The 24,857-nt window shown below is 43.6% G+C and overlaps 1 protein-coding gene across 2 annotated transcripts; it reads right to left on the bottom strand.

The window, feature by feature from the left end:
- Window positions 1-3,237: 3,237 nt before the first annotated feature.
- adgrb1a (adhesion G protein-coupled receptor B1a) lies at window positions 3,238-23,048 on the bottom strand. Of its 2 annotated transcripts, none has more exons than XM_015054655.1 (31): window positions 22,496-23,048; window positions 18,996-19,872; window positions 18,076-18,225; window positions 17,885-17,983; window positions 17,630-17,791; window positions 17,339-17,503; window positions 16,101-16,265; window positions 15,856-16,020; window positions 15,655-15,756; window positions 15,458-15,564; window positions 15,170-15,364; window positions 14,980-15,048; window positions 13,939-14,047; window positions 13,653-13,796; window positions 13,487-13,556; window positions 13,275-13,377; window positions 12,828-12,871; window positions 11,385-11,511; window positions 8,430-8,533; window positions 8,220-8,322; window positions 7,965-8,115; window positions 7,777-7,846; window positions 7,620-7,686; window positions 7,439-7,524; window positions 7,156-7,327; window positions 6,933-7,028; window positions 6,782-6,821; window positions 6,072-6,688; window positions 5,927-5,962; window positions 5,695-5,799; window positions 3,238-5,213 (listed from the first exon to the last, which is right to left on the bottom strand). In XM_015054655.1, exons 2-31 carry the CDS (start codon window positions 19,696-19,698, stop codon window positions 5,016-5,018), a joined length of 4,524 nt encoding a protein of 1,507 aa, XP_014910141.1. In that variant the 5' UTR covers window positions 19,699-19,872; window positions 22,496-23,048; the 3' UTR covers window positions 3,238-5,015. The 2 variants fall into 2 exon arrangements, with proteins under 2 accessions (XP_014910141.1, XP_014910140.1); XM_015054654.1 differs by lacking the exon at window positions 22,496-23,048 and adding an exon at window positions 5,426-5,476 and having other exon boundaries at window positions 5,016-5,213; window positions 18,996-19,698.
- Window positions 23,049-24,857: the final 1,809 nt, after the last annotated feature.

The following is a 24,857-nucleotide window of genomic DNA, read 5'->3' as shown; positions in this document are numbered from 1 at the left end:
TGATGAATGCTCCTTTCAGACAGTTTCACAAATGCTCATGAGAAAACTGATGTTACTCAGATTGAAATAACGCATTTGGTCAGGTGAAATCTTCACCCACAGTAAGTTTGCTTGACTAACTCACAGAGCAGTCAGAATGCAGCAAAAATATAAAATACTGAAACAGCTGAATGTCATCCTTGATTTTGAGACATTTTGATTATTTTTATGAAAGCAATGAAAGTCAAAAATTCAAATCTCCAGAGGTTTCACAGCATCCAACTAGTTTGCAATCTCACACTTCCCATTCTGATAGATAGACATGGTTTGAACTTCCTCTTTACTCCCACTCTGGATTCACATCACGTCCTTTCAAATTATTAGGGATTTGTAGCTGTAGTTAAGGTATTACTTGAGTTGTTGTGACATTAACCATTTGCTCCCAGTTGTAAACCACCTTGTTGTTATTGGTTATGCATCTTTAAAAAAAACAAAGAACACCCAAAAGTAAAAAATAAATAATCAAACATCCAAAAGAAAAGAAAATAGTCATCCAAAAAACAAATAAACAAAATCCTTGACAAATAGTTCAACATTTTTACTTGTAGGACAGGGCATGTCACTGGGTAGATATGAAGTGAATGAGGAGCAGGTGGTACTTTACCCTGAATAGACATGCATGTGGTGCATATACATTGCAGCACAGCAGGTTGCCAGGTTGCAGAGATGCTAACTGACAGGTTAACCCAATGTTTCTCAACCCTGGTCCTCAGCGCCCCCAGGTCTTGCATGTTTTAGGTGTTTCCCTTCTGCCATACACCTGAATTGTATCTCTGGGTGATTAACAGGCTTCTGCAGCACTTGAAGGTCATGCAATCATTTGAATCAGCTGTTCTGGAATAGAGGCACATCTAAAACATGCAGAGCAGGGGGCCGTTGAGGACCAGGGTTGAGAAACACTGGGTTAATCCGCCTCTCTATTACATTAAACAACGACATAGTAAGACATCTTTGGCTTTCTGCTTACTTTTTTCTACAATGTATGGTCTGCAGATAAGATGCAACTTTTTTTTTTTTTTTTTTTTAGCATACATTGGTTTTGTTGCAATTAATCTTGTTTTTCCCCCCAGCCTGATGTTTTTTAGGATCTAATGTTGCATTGCTAAAAACGGTTTCAGTCTTGTTGTTTTCCACCAGGGTGCTAATTAAAATTGGAATTCATGTTGTTTGGGTGTTGAATTGGGAATTGTGTGCATCTGTTTCTGTAATGAGGCTTGGGGATGTCATCAGCTTTGGGATTCAGATTTTGATGTAAACGAACACAGAGCCTGTATGAATTTGCTTATAATTACTGTGACTACAATTGAATTAACGCTGGGACTGAAATAAGCAAAATAGCTTGAAAAGTGCAAATTTCTTCTATATTTACTGACAGTAATTTCCACATTTATTGCAGATCTGGTAAAACCCAAAACTGTAATTTGAGTTCTCAGGACTTTTGGTATTTTAAGTTTGGTTTTTAGTCTTTTTCTGAAGTTTTAGATTGACTAAATTCTCTTGTGATCTACTTAAAAACAACAAGGAAGCTTCTTTGCTTCCTACTTTCAGAAACGACTCTTTAATATAGTTTGCCACATGCATGTTCTCCTTATTTATGAGGACGAGAACAGTTCAGGGCTGCAGACATAAATTCAAATGCGACCACCGTCGATTTCCTCCTGCTTTTTAATACCTCTTTGTATTTTCAGCCACTCTGTTCTTTTGCTGGCTGACTGTGACGGTCTGCACCTCATGACACCAAAGAAGTAAAAACGAGAGGCGACAAAGCAGAAAAGCTGCAGAATTCTCTCCAACATTAGGTCGCTGATTGCCATCATCATTAGCAGCCTGTGCAGAGTTTCGCATTGACGACTTGTGGTGGGGAAATAAATTAGCACCAAATGTTCAAACAGTCTCCAAAGTTATGCAAACAAAGTCAGAGGAAAATGGTGTGTGTCATGTGAAAACAAAACGTACGAGGTGAAGCACCATTTGTAATCAGACTGATCTGCTCTCTGATTGACCTCATAAAAATGAGCAGAGCTGCTAAAAGTCATCATGTAAATCTCCTTTCTGCTTATGCCTCACAGCAACATCGTGGCTGAATAAAAAAACAAACAAACAAAAAGCACAAGAAGTGATTAAAGAGAGCAACGAGAGCGGGGTCAGACAATATTGAAGATGAAGCAGGCAAATCTAAGTTTGAGCCAACTCCTAATTTTAGAAATGATTCTGGACCCTGTTAATTCGTTTTTTCCCCTCATTACTCAACATCACAAGTTGTTTCTCTCTCGGTAATGATGTGCCGCCTTTCGAAGGATGGAAATAGAACAGAAGAGAATTACACTTTCATCATCTTAAATGATTGCTGTTTTATGCACCTGAAAATAACACCTATATTTAGGGAGCGTCATGTTCGCCTCGAGCTTTAATGCTGCTGGAGTTCAACATCTTACAGCGGCATTTTTTTTTTTGTGTTACTTGAGCATGAAGTTGTGCTTTTAGGGATTAGTTCTTGTGTTTTTTTTGTCTATGTGGATATCACATTGCATGGATTATCTCTAGGTTATCTGGCTTTCTTCTCTTGTAGTTGCAGATGCATATTGGGTTAATTAGTCTTTGGAAAGCTACATGGCTTTTCCTTTGGTTGTTACCACTGTCTTTGGTGAAGGAATGTCCCATTTCTCAACAAAATATTGCTATTGAATGGGGAGATAGGGTCAGGGGTAACTCTAAGAAATGGGCTTCAGTCATGTGAGACCAATTAATGCACATGTTTTTATGTGCTTCACAATCCTCTCTTGTTTATGGTTATCTCTGTTGCTTGTGCAATTCTTTGGCACTTTTTCCTTTTACTAAGCTTTTTTTGAAGTTTCTTGGACAGCGCACTCTGCTAACATTCAAATTCTTTAGCAATAACATTTTGTGTCTTACCCTCCTTGTAGAAGGAGTCAGTGAGTATCAACATTCATCTGAATGATTTTTCTTGGCCACAACACAAGATTTCAACATTAAAAATGCTGAGTTGCAGCGTTATTTACCATCCTGTTTTCAGTACTTTGATTTTTGTGTTTTCATTGGGATGCAGGTTGAACTTTTTGATTTAAGTTAAATGAACTAGCCATTCTAAATTATTAGTCAGTTTGACTCTAAAACACAGGTATTTTTTTCTCTTAAAAAGGTTTAAAGATGAAGATATAGCAAAAGAGAAAAGGTTTATATTATTTGATATATATGTTTTTTATTAGAAATAATTCACATTCATTTTTGTGCTGTGAAAACTGTACACTGACACAGTTTAAATCTTGACAAGAAAATACTCAATACAGGTAACTGAAATTGGGTTTTAGGCAGGACAAGAAAATTGAGAAAAAAAAAAACAAAACAAAAAAAAAAACAACAATTCAAAACAAAAAAAGACATTAGGAATTGGCTGGTAGAACATACAGTCGAGTTATAGTAACACACTGTTACAGAAGACATGAGGTTCTATTACCCACTGCTTTACAGCTGAGAGCAATAACAAATATCCTGAAGAACAGTTAGGAGATAATCAGAGGCTCATTCACTCTATATTACCTTTTTTTTTAAATATAGAAGTATAATCAACTTTCACAGAGAACTCCAAATATGGAGTCTTGTGCAAACAAATCTCTAGTGAATAAATTCCTAATACAATATTCTCATAAAGCATCTATGTGCTCTGTAAATATATATGGAAGATGGTATAAAAGTTTCGAAATATTGGTAGGAAAAAACTCTGCCTAGATCAATAATATCAGTCATTGCTTGAGCATCAAGCGCCCATCATATTGCACTGTTACACACTGATGGCTGAAAACACAAAATGTGTTGAAGTCTCTGCTCAGTCCAAGAGTCCTGCAAGGCTGAGAAACAAAAAAGGGCGATGATGAGAAGGCTTTTTAAAATCCGCATGTACGACATGGAAGAGCCTGCGTCTTTGTGCCAGTTATTCATCCAGCAATCCCCAAGAGAAGCACTGCTCTTTCCGCGTGAGAGTCTGTGTTCATTCCCGTGCTGGTGTTTTGGTATCGAAGCGGAATACTGTGGAAACCAGGAAATTCAACCAACCAGCGCCTCCATCACCACTCAGTATGTTTTTCCCGATGCAGTCCATATGGGCTCACAACACATTATGGATGCACTAAATCCAGTTGTTTTTTTGTTTTTTTTTGTATTGTCGGTAACAGAAAACAATAGTAATGACGAAAAGGGGAGATAAATCAAAAATATAGACATCGCACTGGATATAATCAATAATAGTAATGACGAACACAGTGACTAGCACAACCAGTTTGACAGAAATGTTTCAGTCTCAGCAAAGAGTCTCATTTTCTGCTCGAAATTGTTGGATTCGGGTGCTAACAAACTCAATATGAGGAGAAAAAGCCCACTGCACAAAAACAAACAAAAAAAAGTGTGCGCCCATCTATCAAAGTGCACAGTATTGGAGTTTTGAGTTAGGAAGAGAGTCCCGGCTGCGCCTCCCGAGAAGCAGGGAGGACACGCGCCGCTTTTGAAATTTTCAATGTTACTTAGTTTTTTTCTCCAAAGTCGATTTGAAGGAAAAAAAAGGAGAAGCACAGACATGTCGAGCACATCTTCTGAAAACCCCAGGCTGCGGGGGTCCAGGAAAACTCCCTGGAGGGGGGAAGCGTCTATGGAGCCACAGACAGTCCAGTCGGTGGACGCCACTGACTGCTCCGCCAACCCCTTCTTTGAGCTTTAGGAGCTCTGATGAGAGTCCGCACTGAGAAGCTACATTAAACATCCCCATTGCCATCAGCCCCCACTCTCATCCACCACTCTTCCTGCCCTTCCCACGCTGGCTGAGGGTTTGAAGACAATGATTCTGGGACCGGTTTCCTCCCTTTTTTGGCTGCACTACCTTCATCCACTTAAGGATGCCACTCCCAAAACCAAAAAAGGAGACTGAGGTGAAACAAGGCGGCTTCGCTTGGCCCCCCTACTCCCCCTCAGACCTCTGTTTGCAGGTCAATAATGTCCTGCCCCACCAGTGGGATGGTGGTGCTCGTCTTCTCCCACTCCACAGAGTGAAGCTCCAGAGGCGAGGCGGCGAGAGGCTCCATGTCTTTGCGTACCCACGCGGGGGGCGACTGAGGAATTCCCCGGACTCCTTCCCACGACCTCTCCATGGGAGCCTGCTGTTTGTCCTGTCGGAGCAGAAAGAGAGGAACGTTTAGGACTGGTGTCGCTTCGTCAAGCTGGAGCAAATCCGTTATGTTACTTTAAAAAAAGTGAAATGAGCTTCTGATGATGGGGATCGGAGAAATAACTCCCGCTTTGAGGCATTGAACTATCTGAAGGTGTGTCTCATCTACGGGGAAGACATTTAGGGAATGTGAGGTTGTATATAAACACTCACGCTGTGGTTTGTTTTGTCACTTCCTCCAGAAGACACACTCCATCTCACAGACTGAAAGAAGGAAGAAAATACATCCTTATTCAAATGACCTCTCGGTACCAACAACATTAGTTCAATGCACTATGTTGCTCTTTATTCATCAGGTCATTTTTCTTTCTTAATATCTTCTTTTTTTCTGGGATTATTGCCTCTTTTGTTCAGTATTTGTTCATTATTTCCTGCAAATGACAGTGGAAGCAGATGGAGACAGTATTCTGATGAGGTCTCACCTTGCTGTCAGACGGAGGAGACTCTCTGTCTTTCTCGGTGTGATGCAGCTTCCTGTTCAGGTCCTGGAACATGTTCTGGTGGCGCTTCTTGGTGTGCATGATTTTCTAGAGAAGACAGAGAGCAATATGCAAAACATTAGCACCTCCAGAAATGTGAGTTGTGTGAATTCTGAGGAGGAAATTATTAATTAGCAAGTTCTACTACAATAATAACAATAAAAGGTATATTTACCTCAAAGTCCAGCTCAGCATAACGGGATTTCTGTCGCTGTAGATCAATAACGGAGAGAGAGAGAAAAAAATGGAGTTTAGACTTTGAAACACGTTGGTAATGTTTTAGAAAATGCATAAATGCAGCAGGTTTTTCCTCTTCCTACCTCCAGGGAGCTCATGGACAGAGTGGAAATGGTCTCGCTCTTCGACATCATCGAGTTCATGGACTCGAAGGTGTTCTCCAGGCTGCTGTGGGTGATGTGCGACTCGCTGGACATGTTGTGGATGTTCTGGATGGGCGAGTCCCTCTCCGAGTAGGACACGCTGACCTGGTCGGGCGGGATCGAGCTCATCCCGAAGGCGGCCTGGGGCTCGGCGAAGGGTCCGCCGAGGTGCATGAGCCTGGCCTGTGGCAGCTGGTCCACGCTGATGTTGTACTTTGTGGCGTCGTCTTTGGGCTTGGACCTCAAGGTGGATGTAGTGTTGGGCATTAGGACGTAGCCGCTGCCGTCGGACATGCTGCCCTCAGCCTGAGCCAGAGCAAGGTCCGCGTCCAGCTGCTTGAAGAGCTCCCCCTCGCAGACGTAGACGGGGTTCCCGCAGGACGGGTCGACTCCACCGGCCAAGCGGCTTTTCTCTCTCTTCAGGGTGAGCGTGTGGCTGGAGTACTCGGGAACAGCCTGCATGTGGCTGCCCTTGGACGGCAGGGTGTGGAAGTTGGAGCCCATGGGAAGTGGCATCTGAGGGGGAGGCATCTTTTCTTCAGAAGAGCTCTTCATTCCTTTAAGGAAAAACAATAAGAGTTAAAAAAAACCTTGAAAAATTCCTTGAACCGATACGTTTCAAGCCGAGACGTTTTGGGCGCTGGGCTTACCTTGTCTGTTTGAGTCCCCATCCTTTTCGTTATCAGACTGCTGATAAAAGAACAAAAATCCTATTAGTGCTTAATGCATGCATATTTTCATTTAGGAATAAATTCAAAAAGCACTCAAGACATTAAAAAGGCAATCGGCCAAGATATTCACCATGTGCTGAGGATGGCCGTTGTGATGAGAACTGCCAGAGTCTCCATTCCCATCGTCTTTGCGGTCAACTACTCTGCACTTCACAGCCTCCTGAACCTAATGGAAACACAGACAATTGTTAACAATATTCCAGCTCATTTAACATGATAAAAAAAAACAATAAAATTAACTTTCATTTTTATCTTTATTCCCTTCAATTCATTTGGTTTTATTGCCTTCTTACCTCTCTACGCAGGATGCAGTGGACCATGACGATGATGAAACCCTCCAAAGAGTCGAAAACGGCAAAGAGGATCTGGAAAAGGGCGGAGCGACGGTCGGTGATGGCCAGGACGGCAGACATCCAGGTGAGGGCGAGGAGGGGGAGAACCACGCAAGAGCTCCACAGTGAGGCCCTGGAGGATGAAGAAAAAGACAAAAACAACCCATCAGATTAGTTGTTGAGTCTCATTCCCAGACTGCTGAGTGTAGAAACGGCACGAATGGTGAAGACCGAAAAGACCTACCCAGCTCTCTCCTTCAGTTTCACGTCGGTGATGCCGTCCTTGGAAACGAGCTTGTTAAAGACCAGAATACCAATGACCATATTCACCTGTTTGAATAAAATAAAAAGCAAAATGTGTTAATGAAACTGTTCAACGATAGAAAACACATTAAAACTTGGAAATTGAAGTCTTTGACACGCACCAAAACAACAGCAGCGGCGGGACCAACAAAAGAGTAGAGAAGTCCACCCTCAAGAGACAACCAGCAGCTATGAGAGAGAAGGATTGATGATGTTAATTATTGTTTAATCAAATGATGAACAGAAGAAGAAAACTACGAAGCGAGAATAGGAACTTACTAGCTGACGGTGCCATATCCCTTAGCTTTAGTGAAACCCACGGACACGGCAACTACCAGAGCAGGAAGTCCTGCAATGCCAAACAAGAAAAGGCATTACAATTACTGCCATTAGGATGAAGGCTGTAACAGAAAACGTTACGCAAAGGTGATGAGAAATGAGACGCAATAAGAGACTTGTCCTCGTACCCCAGCCTAAGCACAGGAAGCGCTTGCGGATGATGCGGTTGCGCAGACGACCAGTGACAGCCATGTAGGACTGCCAAGCTTCTGTCAGGACCCAGCAGAAGGAGGAGAGGAAAAAGAAGTGGAGCAGGGCAGCAACAAGAGTGCACATCACCTGCAGGGGACCGAGATGAAGCAGAGAGAGAGAGAAGTAACGTTAGAAACCTGTTTCCAAGAGATAATCTAGATTCTGTGGCTTAGATTTGGATTGCGGCTTACCTTGTTGCGAGCCTGTGTTTGTCCGACGAGAATGAGGGCGTTGGAGCAGATAATGGAGAGGCAGAAGTTGATGAGGATAACAGAGCGCTCTGAGCGAATGTACCTGCAAATGAAAAATAAATATATATATGAAAATGGTTTAGGGGTTGGATGATAAATCACTGCGTATCATGTAACATCAGAGGTCGATGTGCTCGAAGGCGTGCTTACTTCCAAACCGAGACGTAGATGATGATGAGGAGCAGCAAGGTGAGGGAAGAGACCCCACAGCCGACGATGAGGGTAACGGACGGGAGGTTTGCTCTGTCCATGTTCTGTAGAGGGAAGAAGAACAGGAAAAAAAAAAAAAAAAACCTCTTAGCGATGATTACAAACCCGCATAGGCAGTCATGCACCAGGCACACCAACTACACTCACACACACAAACACTGGAGTGAATAGGAAGCCTCTGGAAGAGCGCTATCTAGAAGAGCAGACAGCTCCCTGAAGGCAAACAGCTGAATGGCACAATCAGGCCACGGCTCAGGCAAGGTGACCCCAAGGTGAACGTGTCAGAAAGATGGAAGGCCGAACTAACAAACGGTCGGCTTTGGAGGGCGTGAGAAGATGCTGTTTGGCATGTCCTCAATGGACATATTTTGATGTCAACCTGCTTCTCTTCTACCTGCTGGGGAACAGGTGGACCATTATCCCCTGTGCATTAATCCGCCACCAGCCCCCCCCCCCCTTCTCCCCCTGTGATCTCTGACAGCAACTTAGCGCCCGCTCCTGCTGCCAGCGGCGCTGACCGCTCTGTGCTTCGACATGGCTCCTGGCGCCGAGCTTAGTTTGGATTAGACAGAGGCAGGGGTTGTTTTACTGCATCGCTGCGCGTGCCAGCGGGTCACTCCTGGACGCACAAATCTCAGCTCCACAAAGCCCTCTCGGCGACTAATTGCTGGTTACCCGAGCTCGTGCGGCTCGCACTTACTCTGCGGGCTTTTAATGAGGCTTTGAGCTACTCTCACACCTCTGATACAGTTGTCATCACCTCAACGTGTGAGCAGGATGAGAAATATTCAGACTCCATCCTTGGTGTAATTATAGCACTATAACAGGGCGAAAAGATGGAAAACCGGTGATGTGTCCTTAAAAAGAGAATAATGAAATATACTAGAAAAGAGAAGATAGGGAATAAACTAGCAGGGTTTTTTTTTTAGCTTGTTTAAAATGCAGCAGTCAGTTGGCAAAAGACCAGAATTGAATAATTTATTCTTTTTCATTGGTTCTGGAGTCAAAATTTTTCATATCTATTAAATGCATCAAATCTAAGAACCATTTATGGTTGTTTATCCATCATAACAAAAACAGCGATAATCTACTTTTTTCCTTTTTTTGCTGAAAACTTCGATTCTATCGTTGGAAACGCAACAAAAATTTGTTTCTATTTTTTGTGTTATGGTCCTTAGGAAGAAAATCATAACTGGCAAGTTAAACCTTCAAAAAAAAAAAAAAAAAAAAACACAAATACTGGCCACAAAAAGTCTGGTTGGAGCATCTGGGCTCATGAGCACGATGTGAAGATGCTTCCCGAATATCAAAGCGCAGATGGGGAATTTTGCCTGTGGCAGAATGAGACTTAATTTAGTGTGGTAAATTTGTTTCAAACTCTACATGAGCAGCATCCCCAACCAGATGGCAGTTAGCAGAGGGGCAAGTTGTCGCACCGCCTGGGTTTGCAGGGAATCTGGGGTGTAATACAGTTGATACTGTTTCCTTTCTTTATGTATCTGGGTCGAATCTTGCTCCCTTGGCTAAGTGAGCTCCAGACAGCTAGTTGGACCTAGATATGAAGCACGTCCTTGACCGGATCGTGTGCTCCCATTTTGAATAGTGTGTTAAGTGAGCGCCCCCCCCCCCCCCCCCAACCTCCCTCATGCTTTAAAATTATATATCAGGAGCAGTCATGGGTACCTGCTCTTATAAGAATATTGGGATGCTTCTATGGGACCATTATGTTTCAGGTACATCAAATGAGAGCTAACTAACACTCTGCAACATCTGGTTGTTTCCCCCCCCACCCCCTCCCCTCTTTCCTGTTTCTGCCACTCAAATCTCACTGGTGTTCTTCATGGAAGACACTGTTATTGAAAATGTCCACAGTGCACATCAAAGGATAGATGAAGAAGAGGCAGGCAATGGTGGGGGGAAGGGGGGGGGGATAAGAAGAAGAAGAAAAAGAAAGGAGTGCATTGCCATCAGTGCATGACCAGACGTCTGTTTCTCATTGGTCTGCCTCTCTGGCATTTTAAATCTTGGCTGCTGCGTCCAAAGAAGAAGAAGGAGAAGTCGAAGCAGGAGAAGGAGGAGGGTGGGGTGCATGTAATTGAGAATTCAGAGATATTGGCAGAGGGAATGATTGCCTCAGTTGCCTTTTTTTCTTTTTCTTTTCTACTGTGATGAGAGGAAGAGGGAGGGGGGGAGGGAGGTGTTCAGATTGGCAACAGCAAGTCAAGTCAAATCTGGGATGCACGCAAGTTGGAGCATAAAAAAAAACACGAAGGCTTTAGGAGTTAAAAGACTGCGGTGCAATGTTATGTGTTGAGCTGCAAATTAATGAGGAAATCAAGGTAACGATACTTGTTGAGAAGATTTCAGCTGAGTATTTTTCCTCTGCTCGGCGGTTTTCATGCCTCAAGATGACAGCGGGTAGAGGCTGCACAGTCTATATCGTTTTTGCGCATGGCATGCAGTCATGCAATATGGCCAAAATTACAGCAATTATTAGCAACTGCCCGTTTTCTTTTTCTTTTTGCAATTTTAAAGTGACTTCTCGCTTCTGCGTGTCTTGTTACTGTACGCATAACGTTATCATTCTTCTGCAAACATGAACCTTTTTCGTAGAAAATATAACGGCAACATGCTGCTCGATTGTGTGTTTTTTTTCTTTTTCTTTTCAGTAGTTAAAACACAAGCAGGTTCTCCGATCCGCGGCACCTGCGCGGAGACAAAGGAGCGCTGCTGCAAAGCCCCTCACTGGAAAACAACAAGTCCCTACCAGCTCACCCGCTGCTCCGCATTCACACCGCAGAAGACATTTAGCATGCACATCGTGTCAAGGCAAAGAAAAAAAAAAGAAGAAGAAGAAGAAAAAAAGCTCTTACAGGGAACAGACAGGAGACTTACCGAGTCGGAGTTGACGCGCGCTAAAATGGCGAAGGTGGAGAGGCTGTCACACACGCATTTGGTTCTGTGTGAATGAACGGGCACCGCTCTGCAGCTCCGAGCAGACCAAGAGCCAAGAAGAGAGGAGCTGCACAGGAGAGAGGAGAGGGGGAGTTAGGAGAGAGGAGAGATCTGACGAATCTCTGATCTGAGCGTTTTCCTCATGGCTTTTTTAAAACAAACATACGTGATGATAAAATGGGGGTGAATCTACAAAAAGAAATGATAAGAAGAAATTAATTAGATTTTTTTTTTATTTTGTAATCCATTAACATAAAACGGATACTAAAGATTAATTTCGAAGCTAAAAATTATTTTTAATCAGCTTGGGATGCAAAAGTGCATCTAAAGATCCATGTGCATGTGATTAACTGGAATTTTAATAGTGACGGATCTTAACAAATGCCACAATTAGCATAATCCTTATCACTCTCTTTCCTCATTACATTTAAATCAGGCTCATGGTAAGCAAGGAACAAGGTGTCCCCTCAAGGAGAGTGTGGATTATAAATTATGGACTTTTTCCCCCTCATCTGAGAGCTCATAATATGCAACACATGCATTTGTTTTGGTGCATCCTCTATCTGATTGGCATCATACAGCCAGCAGGTTCAGGCTGTTATCCTAGAGCTGCATCTGAGTAAAGCTGCATAGTGCATATCTGTATAATTCCCATGGAAAGTTGCAGAGTTTTGCATATATTAGTAGGATGCAGTTCGGTGGTTCTGGGAATGGAGCTCTTCAGATGAAGAGTCCCCCCCTCCCCCAAACTCTGCTGTTAGCCAGTGCTTCATCCTGTCTCTATTGGTGCATTAATCACATTTGCTGTTTAAACTGAATCTAATTTGACTGAAGGCGTATAGGCCCCCCTCTGAAAGTTTACGAGGTAATTACATTTTCTTCCCTAATCTTGCTTACCTCAGCTCTGGCTGCTGTGTGACATGAGCTGGTTGTTGTGCATTTTTTTTTAATTATCTCTCATTGTTCTTGCATATATCTTTCAAAGCTCAAGAAGTCTACCCCTGTAAATAGTTTGAAATTGGATGATTTAAAGTGTCGGAAACTGTGAACACTGAAATGAGTTTGAAGCCGCCCTCTGTGGGTGACTGGGGCTTTGATTTCTTGACTCTGTCTGGCTGTCTGTAATTTGTGTCAGACAGGTGATTAAGTCTGAGACTGAAGGGTCAGCTTGCACGTGTACTGGTTTTTCTTTGTCTGCCTTGTCAAAAAGGACTGACATGAAAACGATGGAATGACCACTGCCTTTCCTCTTACAAGTTTGTGTAAATGGTGACAGATGTGAACCAGGCAGGCAGCACCATTTTAACCATCGCTCTCACAAGAAAAAAAATAGATAAATGTGGTGGTCAGATGCACATTAAAGGAAAAACAGTTAACACTTACGTTTCACTCTCGTCCCATGAGAGGCATGTTTCATTGATGGTGTCCTGCAAAGAAGAGGCAGATGGAGATGGTTAGTGTGAGGAATCTCTCTGTAGAAAAGGAAAGCATGTAGGCTGGGACACCTTACTACAAAACGTGTGAGATGCAACAGCTTGCTGGTAGCCACATGCCCACATTTTTTCACCCCCTTGCTTGGTGATGCATTAATGAAACCAAAAGCAGCCACTTATCAGCTGCAGACTCTAATTATCGCGCATGATTTCTCATCGTCGAGGGGCCGTTTGGTCGCTTATGAGATTTTCTCTGGGCTTCAGCGGCCGCAAGCCGACGCAAAAGTCAAAGTGTCGCAGCAAATGTCAGGGAAATGTCAGTCTCTCCGCATTGTGCTGCACAGACACCCACGGGGAGGCTGATATTTTTCCATTAGGTTGATCATTAGGGACTCACGTTGCGCAGGTGGGGGAACTCGACCTCGATGGGGGTCGACAGGAGAGTCGGGGTGGGGCTGACGATCACGGTCACCACCTTGGAGTTGAACAGGGTGGTGTTACTGTGGAGGAAGAGCACACTTCACTGTCAAAGCTTGATCTTAGACGTGTCAGACTGTGAATCAGACTGCAGGAAGACGGAGTGGTAATGATTAAACAGAGCAATGTTACCTCTGGAAGGGCATAATTGAAGAAAGGTTTCTGTACAAGACAATGCCGGTCACAAAAGCATCATTGGCATCTGGAAAAAAAAAATGAAAACAGTCTCGCTCAGTCTTCAAGTTAAACCCACTGCCGGTTTGTTGTTTGACAAAATGTTACATTTGTATGATCTTACCGGCGGATCTGAGGGACAGAGCGTCGCGGGAAACTGAGATCTTCTCCTCTGAGGTACTGACCCAGTCCGGCCTTCCTCTCCAGCCCTTCACAGGGAAGGTGAAGTTGGAGCTGGTGGTCGTTGGGCGCTTGTGGATGCTCAGCACTGAAAGGCACAAATGACAATATACAAAGGGGACTTTGTTAGCAGAACGCACTTGTAGGTTCTAGCAGCTGATGGACTTGAATAACTAATGCATTTGGGCGTTGATTGAACAACAAACAGAAGACAAATTAACTGGGCTCACCTAGATTCTCAGTGACTTCGTAAATGTCCTGAAAGCCGCTCATTTGCACTCCGATCATGTTCACAAACTCCTCGACAAGGCGGAGGAACCCCTTGATATTGGCACCCATCTAAAGTGAGAGAAGATGGAGACAAAAAGAAGAACATTAAAATATGGCAGCGTATAAATCTGGTTTATTTGCGCAGTCAAGGACAGCCAGTTTAACGATTATTTATGGATTCACAGGTTCCAGCCAGCACTTATTATTTCAGAGCGCACAGTGGCTGACAGAAAAAAGCAGGGAAAACGCACAACTCTTGCTGCTATGCAACCCCAGAACTTCCGTACGGCCATAAAAGGCCAGGCTGTTGATTCATACTCTATTTTTTTGGTCCTTTCTCTTTTTCTCTCAGTGAAAAGGGAGGGCCACCTGACTTGCGTGTCTCTGACGCAGAGAAGTAGCGATGTGGGCGCGAGCCGTGTGCTTCTGCATGTGATGTTCTGTCTGTGTTTCTATACAGAAGTAGCCGTCAGTATGTGGGATGGCACGGAGACGCACAGATTGCAGAGTGGGAGTAGTGATTTTCCCTGATTCAGAGAGGCGGTGGCCTCGGTAACTCGCCCTCCTGCTCTCAGATCAGTTTGTGCATGACAGTGTGTGTTTATTACAACTTTTTTTTTTTCGGAGGCTGGTCTTTCTTGGGAAACTTGCAGGAACATTACAAGCGTCACTGGAGCGCGGAGGTGGTTTGTCGACAGTTGGCCAAACGTGACAAAGTTCTGCTCGGGCTAATCTGAGTTTAGCAAACTGGATGAGTAAATGTCTGTACATCTCATCTAACACTTTTGCTTTGAAACTTCTGCTTAAATTAAAAGGTTTGGATGAATAAATATTTCCACTGCACGTGTAGTCTATGTACTGATTTTGTTGGTACTTATACAATCTCTTGTAAGTATTTTCTGAGATTTACTCTCCACTCTGCTCATCCTATTTAGAAAACTTCAATATAATAGACTTATTCCCTTTGTGCACTCTGACAGTCACACCTTGTTATCACATACCAGTTGTGCCTCTTCCCATTTGTCATGATGTTCCTCCTTCAGTAGGTTGCTGATGGTCTGGACGTAGTTCTGCAGATCATCAAATACAAAGGTAGAGGTGTGAGAAGACACCGAGCCCATCTTGTTTAGATGCAATTTGTTCCTTAAAAATGTTGAACTCCAAAATTTAGGGATGTCAGTTGGAGCTTACCTCAACATCGGCGTTGCTCAGCCTCAGCCTGGTTGCCTTGTACAACTCTGTGGTGTTCTTCAGGATCTCCATTATGGCCAAAAGGTCACCGCTGTACTTGGCTTTCTCATCAGAGGAAAATCTCACGCGGGAAATCACCTCGGCAACTCCATCAACGCTTTGCCCGATCTGCGCTTTGGAGGTGTAGTCCCTTGACTACAGAGACAGAGTTAAAAGGTTATTTCTAATGTTTTACTTCACATTAAATCCAATTAGCAGCACTTTATTGATGATTTTAGGGGGGCATACCAGCATCTGAATGTTCTCGTAGTTCTTAGAAACACACTGGGTGTAAGTGGGGTTCTCCCAAGAAGCAAAACCTCTTTCATCAAGGGTGCAGCGACGCAGAATAAGACCTGTTGATGAGATGGAGAACTCTTAGTTTAGTTTTAAACAGATATTTGAAACTCTAAAGTGTAAAGATAGCTTCCAGGCTGTCAAAGTACCTGAAGCATCAGCAGGGCAGGAAACAGCAGTGACATCTCCAGCGGGGGTTTTCTTCCAAACAATGTCTCCGGTGTTGTGCTCAGGACAGATCTCATGGGGCTCTAAAAAAAATCACAACCCAGTTGTTGCATGATGAGTTTCCTGTTTGCTTTTGGATTTGTGAAAAGATGGCATGAATCTGTTGTGCTGCAGACACTAACCAGGGCATCTCTTCTCATTGCAGCGCTTCTGCTCTCTGGTGTCACCGGGGCAAGGCTCTCCTCCAAAGAAAGGCCCCTCACAGACTCTCTGTCTCTGCTGGATGCCTCCACCACAGGTCTTGCTGCAGCTTCCCCATGAGCTCCATGGATGCCAGGTTCCATTAACTATAGACAAAAACACCATTAATTCTGACCCTGTTAAATGAAAAGCAAAACTTGGATCTGGGATGTACTTTATAACTCACCGGGGCAATCCTTCAGGAAGCAGTTTGCTGTCTCTTTCCAGCCTCCGTGGCACTCTGAGCCGCCATAAGATGGCCCGTTGCACTCCCTGGTTCTCTGCATGGTGCCGTTGGAGCAAGAGGCAGAGCAGGAACTCCAGGCGGACCACTCATTCCAGGATCCGTCCACTAGAGGGAAGCAGAGGAGCGTGCATAAAGAAGAGTTATGAGGATGGCAAGGACAAAACAGACCCACGGGCCACACCAGACATCTTGACAAACTCACTGATGCTATTAACATCTCTCATCATGACCCAGTTAAGCTGAGCTGAAGCAGAACAGAAAGTTGGATGGATCTCTGTTATGCGCCCTTCAACTATCAAGTTCAAACTCTAATTAGCAATTTGGAAGTTTAAACTGGATCATCATTTCAGACAATTTATGGATGCAATTACAGTTTTGAGTTTTTAGTTAAACTGAGTGACAGATTAATAAGAAAATAATAATATTCATTTAATGATAAATAAATTGGTCATTTATATTTGAACCTTGCTAGAAGCTCAGGACATATTAAAATACATGTAAAAACAACTGAATTGCATTTATTACTAAGCCAAAGTGGATATTGACATAACGTTTCTATTACAGCCCAATCTGCTGGTAATCACAAACTTAATTTCCTTTGAGTTTCAACTAAAATACACAATCATCTTGAAGTAATGACTTCCCCCCCTTTTGCCGGTTTCTTTTTTATTGTGTTAAACAGAGACACCTGGTGGTGAAGAGGTGCAACTGCAACAAATCCATACCCATTTTAAAAAGACACACCTACATAAAAACCACGTGTAAATGACGACAATTAGACGCGGGGAAAAAAATCAACTCGGCGCTGCAGTAACTTTAGAGGTAAAACTTTTCTGCACATGAGTAGGTGGCTCAATAGGAGAGCGACTTAAACTTGGTCAAGTGACCATGAATGAGCACAGAGTGAGTCACAGGCAGCTGTGAGGAGGCCACTGACTAACATCCACTGATGCTTTTATTCTGGTGAGTCAGATGAAATTGCAACCTGCCTTTGCCGTTGTGATGATGCAGACACAATTAGGTGACTTAATTAGGCTCTCATAAATGAATCACTCAGATGAAGGGTTAAGCATCACATCCTGAGCTTGTTATTGAGAACTTTTAACAGAACAATCCAGGCTCTGGAGAGAATATTTAGATTTTTTTTTTTAAGTAATACAGCCAGATATGCAGCTCACCTGGGCAGACAGCGATGTTGCAGAACTTGGTTTGTCTTGTGGGTCCGCGGCAAGGCTGTCCTCCATTCTGGGGCTGCTTGCAGGTGCGGGTACGGTCACGGTATCCGCGGCCGCATGTGGAGGAACACAGGCTCCAGGGGGTCCACTCATCCCAAGCACCATCCACTGCAAACATGTGATAAATATACTTAATTTATGATTTATTTCATCTTTGAAAACTTGAAAAGTCTCAGACTTCTGCTGACATCATTCAGCGTCTCTGCCGTGCTCATATAAGACTCAAAGACTCACCAGGGCAGACAACTGAGTTGTTGCATTGTCGGTTCTCGCGCAGAGGTCCGGTGCACTGGGTGGTGAAGGAAGAAGTGGCACAGAGACGGGAACGGCTCTGCCAGCCTTCCCCACAGGTGACTGAACATGGGCTCCAAGAGGCCCACTCATCTGTCTTTGCATCTGTTATGAGAACATTAAACACTCTAAAGGTTAGGGGACTTCATTGCTTCACTTTAGTCATCAATTTGTTGCAGGACCTTGTTGTTATCTCACCTGTTTGAGTTGCTACAGCTCCTGGGTTGGACTCATCAGCGCTGTCTCTTCTCAGACCGATGATGGCACGCAGACCTTGGCTTCTGTTCCTCTCTTTGCCTGCGAGAGTTAAATGAATTGCATAATTATGGATTGAAAGCCCAGCCACCTGCAGCAGTGTTTTTTGATTTAATGACAAAATTATATTTTACCAATGCAGGGCTGAGGGTTGCAGGCACGGCCTTCCTCCACTGTTCCCTCACACACTCCATCCTCGGGCTGGCAGGTTCGGCTGCGCACCTGGACTCCGCCGCCACACTCCTGGCTGCATACGGACCAGCGGGCCCAGCCTGCCCAGCTCTCTGCAGGAAGACATAAAAAAAGAACAAAAAACGAGAGGATACTTGTTGAGAAGAGTTGGAAACTACCAGAGCTGAGAAAAAATTACAGCACTTGGAAACATTATTACTCCCTTTGTGTAAAGCATGATTCAGTTTTCTAACTTTGGGTTTAAGAACAGGAAGTGAGTAATATTTTCTTTATGTGTAGAAAATGAGCAAGGACGTTTCTTTGTGAGCAGAATGGTACTATCTAGTGGATAGACGTTTTATTTGAAAATGTTTGCTTTTATCCACTTGGTGCAAAACTCTGTCAGAACGGTGTGTGTGTGTGTGTGAGAGTGAGTGCCTGTTGCTATGGATACAGCTAGTGCAGTTCTTCGATTTCTGCTGGCAGCCGACTGTGAGGTCTTTGTGTTCCTTTACAGCCTGACACACAAACAGTCTCTCTGTGCATGTCTTGGTGCAAAGCTGAGCAATGTGTGAGGTGCAGCAGGTGATGCTACTTAGCTCTAAAGATGGAACATCAAATATCCCTAACAGCCTTGATTTACTTCTCATTATTTTGTGGGGCTGTAGAGCAAGAACTCTGGCTCTGCAGGCATGGATCATTGCTCTCAGGAGCTGTTTAGACACACCGCCGAAGCAGTGGGAGATTGCAACCTGCAGAGCTGCTTAGTTTTGGAGAACTTGACTCCTTTACTAAGCTAATTTAACTGTTTTGATCATGAGACTTGTGTTTTCTGTGTTTTTCTTTTGCACATTTCAAAGTTTATAACCCGAACCATGCTTACTGATAATCTCAGCATCACGTCCATTGTCTTTGGGAACAGGAGTGCATTTTTCCACGTAGACGCCGCCCCGGTAGCAGCTTCCTGGCTTCCTCTTTGGGGCCTCCCAGCACTGGCAGGGGGTGTTCATGATGCCACAGGGATAATCATGGGTGCTGCTGTTCAGGCACTTCTCCAACCACTGGCACAGCATCTGGCAGGCGGGCATGCTTGGGTTCCTCTTCCCCACAACCAGAAACTCGGCCTTGAACTCGCTGACACCTTGCTCTTGCCCAACAACCTCCAGCGCGTTCCTTGGGGCCACCTTGCGGATCTGCAGGAATTGCTTGCTTGACTCCAGGTAGGTGACGGCAGTGGAAGCGTCGCAAAGCCTGACAACCTCGTCAAAGCTCTCCATACCCAGGTAGGTGCGAGAAGTCTCGATGAAGGAGTCGAACTGGAAGGTCTTGATCTGGCGGGGCACGCAGGAGTCGGTGGGCTTGGTGATTTTCATGTAGACGTTGTAGCGGCGTGGATCGGGGTTCTGCAGGGTCCAGGAGCAAGGAGCGGAAGGCAGAGTGGTCGTAGAGGAGAACACGCCAAAGAAGCGACTCTGCTCCAAGGTGGCGCAGGTTGCAGAGGCCGGTCCAGAGGGAGTGCAGGAGGTCAAACCGAAGAAGAGCACGATTAGGGCCACGCAAGGGCCGGTGAGAGCTGACCACGCCATTGGGTCAGCTTTGGTTTGGTGTTGGGTGAAATCTGGGTTTGACTTTGTTGTTTCTTTGATTTCTTTGTTGCAAGTTACTGCACTTGATTCAGATCTCTTGATTATCTTCGCAAACCCTTCTGAAGATTAGCTTTGCTTTAATGCATCAGACTATTTGTTATCTCAGAGAGGGATCTGTTGGAAAAAAAAAAAAAAAACACAAAACATGAAAAAGTCTGTTAGACTGCTTTCACGTTGACAGTTACTGGTATGAACTGCAGAATACAATGCATTTTAATTGGAGCCATTGTTAAGCTAATATTTATGCAGCAGAGATTGTTGTCTGATCTGTATCACAGTGTTTCAGGCTATGCTGAATGATCTGAAATGCCTGGTTCTCTGGAAAATAATTGCTGTGGCGGAGCAATTACAGTCCTTCACAGCGAGGTGGTATCTCCGAGCTCTTGCTCTTTCCTCCCACACACCTAACTGTGTGCGTCAGTCTGACGTCCATGCAAGCTTCGCCACTGGCAACTTATTTGTGCAATTCACTCCTCTTATTAAGCAGTAAACAGGCAGAAAAAAAAGAAATAAAAAAAATCATCTGCAGCCATGGTGAGGGGTATTTACATACCCTGCACTGGCATTTCAGAAATTGCATGGGGAATATTTCCAGCATTGCTTAGGGGGGAATGAAGCAAAATGATCTTAATTACTATGACTTTTGCACGTTATGTTGAATGCATTCAAAGAAAATATGTTTTATGCATGCATTTTCTACCACTCTGCAGAAGGTTGTTTTGCATATGAGTAATTCATCGTTTTTTTTGTTTTTTTTGTTTTTTTTTGTTTGTTATCTTGTAAATGTGCTTCTTCTAGACATACGGGTCTGCAGAGTCGCCGTCTAAATCCCAGAATTACTCAAGCAAAGCAGGATAAAGGAGACGCTCGCTGGCGCTCAGAAGAGAGTAAAGCTGTTGCTGAGCAACAAGTTTTACTTTCAGACAGAGCTAGTTTTCTGCTTCATCATGTTTTCCATCTTAGTCTTTGTTATACCACTCGCTTCACAGTTTATGGCAGTTTATGCAGTTTATGAAACAGGAAATGGATTATTAGAGACAAATTAATTGCTATTTCAGAGGCTGCTGCAGAAACCTGTATTTAAATGTGGGTTCATCGTAAAGACAAAACCGGCGGCAGCACGCCGAACGCATATGGAGCGACTGTGAGAAGCACCTGCACTTCTCAAGTTAAGTACTCATAATTACAGCCATCTCATCTCTCCCGCCTCCCTGCCTCGCTCTCGCCCCACCCCTCCTCTCAGCTCGTCTCATTTCTATGAGCAATGCAGTAGAGACCTCTGCCTTGTGTCAGTGGCTGTCTTTCTCTCCTCTACCCCCTCCCAGCCCTCTTGGCAACCGGAAGCTCCATGAATGGGCATCTGATGAGAAAGTCTTTGAAAAGAAAAGTCCAGCTGTGGCGGGAGAACTCTCCCTCCCCTCTCCGACTGCTCCCACCCTCCCCACTCCTATCTACCCCGTCCTCTCGCTTGTCCATTTGCTGTCGTCAATGACACATTTTGTGCATAGCAGGCTGACTAAAGAGCGGGCAGTTTGTTGTTATGGAGACAGAGCTTATTTTCTGCAGAATAGTGTGAAAATCCCCACATTTGCCATCTGTGACATGCTTTCTGTCCTTGCTGACGTAGTGCACACTTTCTAGAAGCTACAGATGAAGGAATGAAGAAGTAAAACAGAAAATCGTTGTAAAAGAATGCAGAAAGTGCTTGGATGTGTCATGACTTGAAGTGACAGGTGAAATCTTACAGACTGAGTTTTGTGAGTCAAACCATGTACTATAAATGCACCCTCAAAGTCAGCATGGGTTGTTCTGTTAGTAAAATCCTGCCTGAATGTTGTACAAGGTGTCATGCTTTCTTTACTGACTGTTCATTTGATAAAATATCAGGTCAGTGCAGCAGAGAAAGACTGAGAATGTCTGGATCAAGGATTCGTGTTGCTCTTGAAAAAGATTTAACAGAAGCTGTTTTTGCACTTAGTAATGTATTTTTACTTTGAAGAAAAAGCTCGTATTTCTTTTTTTGTTGCTGCTGCAGCTGTTGCAAAAGAAATCTGCAGATGTGCATGAACGTAAACTCTAAGGCTCTGCAGGAAACAAAACATTTTTCAGCAAAGGCAAAACAATTTGTTGCATACTGCAGAAAATACCTGAATGTGTAGGTTTAATGAGATTTTTGCATCAAAGCTGATTTGTTGCATAGCTATGAAATGAAGTGAATAAGTTATGCAAATCCAATCCAGGTGACTGAGAGAGATCCCTCTTTATACTTAGACATAGCATCAATATTGTTCTATTGTAGCTAATCAGTGTCAGTCTTCTGCAACAACACTTAAATATTTTTTGTAATAATTAAAAAACCAGAAAGTTCAATGAAGCAGCCTGTTGCCTCAGTACAACTTTCTCCTGCCTCATCTGTCTACACAATAGCAAGCACAGCACTACTTTAACAATAACATTGTGTGAGATCAAGTGCAAAACAATTTAAAACTGCATTAAAGTAAGAAGCCGTTGTCAGGTTGATGCATACAGGAGCCGAAACATTCAAAGTCAGTGGAGCAGATCTCAATGCGAGGCAGTTCAAAGTTTCAGAGTTTCAGCACCGCGGACAGCGACGCAACAACTTTTAAAATCAGAGGAAGCATTCGCATTCGCATCACTCATCCTCACTTCAGAACTTCACCATGAAGACAAAAACACTTTCAGACGATCCATCAAATACTTTCCACTTTCTCCTTACCTCGAAAATTCTTCTTTGAAGTCTTTGTCAGCGGCTCTCTAACCGGTCCGGTCCAGTCGTCTGTCGGTTCGGATCTGGTAGCAGCTGCTGAGTTTCGTCTCTCGAAAAAGAAAAGTAAAAAGTCAGACTAGACCTCAAAGTCTTGAGATCTGCGCTTCTGGCCAAAAACTTTCGCAGCTCTGTGGAGACCGCCGAAAGGATGCGCCAGGTCCAAACACTCGAACCCCAGAGCGGGGATCGATCCCAAGTTTCAGTGCAGTCCACTCTCACAAGCAAAGAAAAATTGAATGCGACTCTAACCAAACTCCAAAGAGTTTACTACCAACTTCGTTTAGCTGCTATAGCCTATCCAAGAAGAAGGAAGCGGCGTATAGCGAAGGGACAAATTGGTTGTTGTCGGAGCTCCAGCAGAAAGTCCGTTCTCGTTTGTCTTTGTTTCTCTCTAAGCTCCAGAATAAAGAAAAATTGTTGGTACTTCTACTCCCGGCTTCGGAGTCTTCTTGCTTGTGGTCTTTGCACTGCAAGTGGGTCCAGTCTCAGTGTAGCTTGTGGCCTCCACTCGGAGCTATATATCCCACCCCGCCCCTCCCATGGCTTGAAGTTGGGAGTCAGTGCGTGGATGGAGTAGCGAAGTGAATGAGACAGCATCATCGGGAGAGGGAAAGGGAGGGCGGGAGGAGAGTGTGTGGCGAGTGTGCGGAGGAGACGCGGCTGTGTGTGCGAGCGCGTGCGCCGGCGTGCGCGTGGAAGTGTGAGAGCGGCGGTGTGTCAGCGCACGGAGGAGGGAGGGAGCAGAACCGAGCGAGGAGGGGAGGGATCTATGCAGGGAGACAAACGATAATGAAGAGCAAACTACGCAGATATGAACGCACAGCCAAAGGTACCGGAAAGAGGATCAACGGAATAGGTGTGCAGCAGGGAGACGCAATGAAGAGAAATCAATTGTTTTCCTCAGATGAATGGCAATGCGACACTTCTGAATGTCGTCGCAAACATTTGCACAGAGACGTGCGATGTGTTTATTTGTCCGGCGTCCAAAAAACATTGCATTTATGACTTTGTGTGTGCGACCATCCAGGGTGTTAAAAGTACGACTCCCTCTTTAGAAAGTAGAAAATTACATTGCGTGTTTTAGAGATGCTGCAGAACATGCAGAGAGGAGAGTCAAAAGTTTTACAGTGAAATAATAAATAAAAAAATATTAAAATAATTAAATAAGAATATATGCAATAAATATTTATGCATGTGACAATTTAAATAAAATAGGAAATTATTAAATAAATACAGAATGGTAATTATTTAAATGTATAAAAATATAATGCTGCACATTTATTTAATCTGTTAAACTTACCTAATCAAAGTCATACAGACAAGACGATTGGTCTGCACTTAAACTGCTGTGCAGATCAATCAATCAAGCAAAAGTTAGTCTACATCTGATAAACTATTGTGACATTTTAACTTGTTTGAAAATGCACAGAAAAAATAAAATAAACACCAAAAATATTAGATATTTTGGTGAATACAAGTTTAAATGATTCATTTATTTAACTTAATTATTTGTTCTGTATTTAATAAGTTCCAGGCACATTTCTGTAATCATATCTTATTCAACCTATAACATATATACACACGATTAATTAAGTATTTATTGTAATATTGGCACTTTTGGGTCTCGATACCCTGCAGGGAGTGCTATGATGCAAACCTGTCTGTCCCTCACTCACTTGTTTCTCCCTGAAACCCACACTCACATACACAACGAGGCTTGTGCACACAGGAACAGGCGCTCCTCCCTCCATGCCTTTCTGGTTGGTTTCTCTCCCTCTCCGGGGTTTTGTGGGCGGATCTGGGTAGTTCTCGAAGTGTGAAAGGGATAACCTGACGTGGGTGTCTGACTGTTTGTGTAATGCTGGCTCAATTCCTCTAGCTCAAGATCCACGTGTGGAAAAAAAAGAAAAGAAGAAAAAAAATCTAATTAGAATGAAAAATAACAATCCAAGCCAAGCAGCATGCATGAGTCAGGGAGTGTAGAACATGGACGTTAATAAAGCAATGATCATCAGCCTTGTTCTTTTGTCAACACTGTTTCTCGGTTTACTCAAGCGATGTGGGAGAGAGGAGTCACTCCTATGATCACAAACTTCACAAAACTACACATAAGAATTTGCAATTTCCTATTCCACAATTTGGCACAAAGAGGATTATGTTTGATACGGGAACTTGTCAATTAGACTCGCAGGTCAGCATGATAAGTTCTGAACATCTGATCTGACTAAATTACCAAATATTGTTGCGCTAAATACACACTCCGCTACCTTCAATGCCAATAAATTAACAATGTTATACAAATCAGAGAGTT

Source organism: Poecilia latipinna, unplaced genomic scaffold (genome assembly GCF_001443285.1).
Source record: "Poecilia latipinna isolate Pla-1442-1.1 unplaced genomic scaffold, P_latipinna-1.0 Scaffold1267, whole genome shotgun sequence".
NCBI classification, from domain to species: domain Eukaryota; kingdom Metazoa; phylum Chordata; class Actinopteri; order Cyprinodontiformes; family Poeciliidae; genus Poecilia; species Poecilia latipinna.
This window is presented reverse-complemented; position numbering and strand designations above follow the sequence as displayed.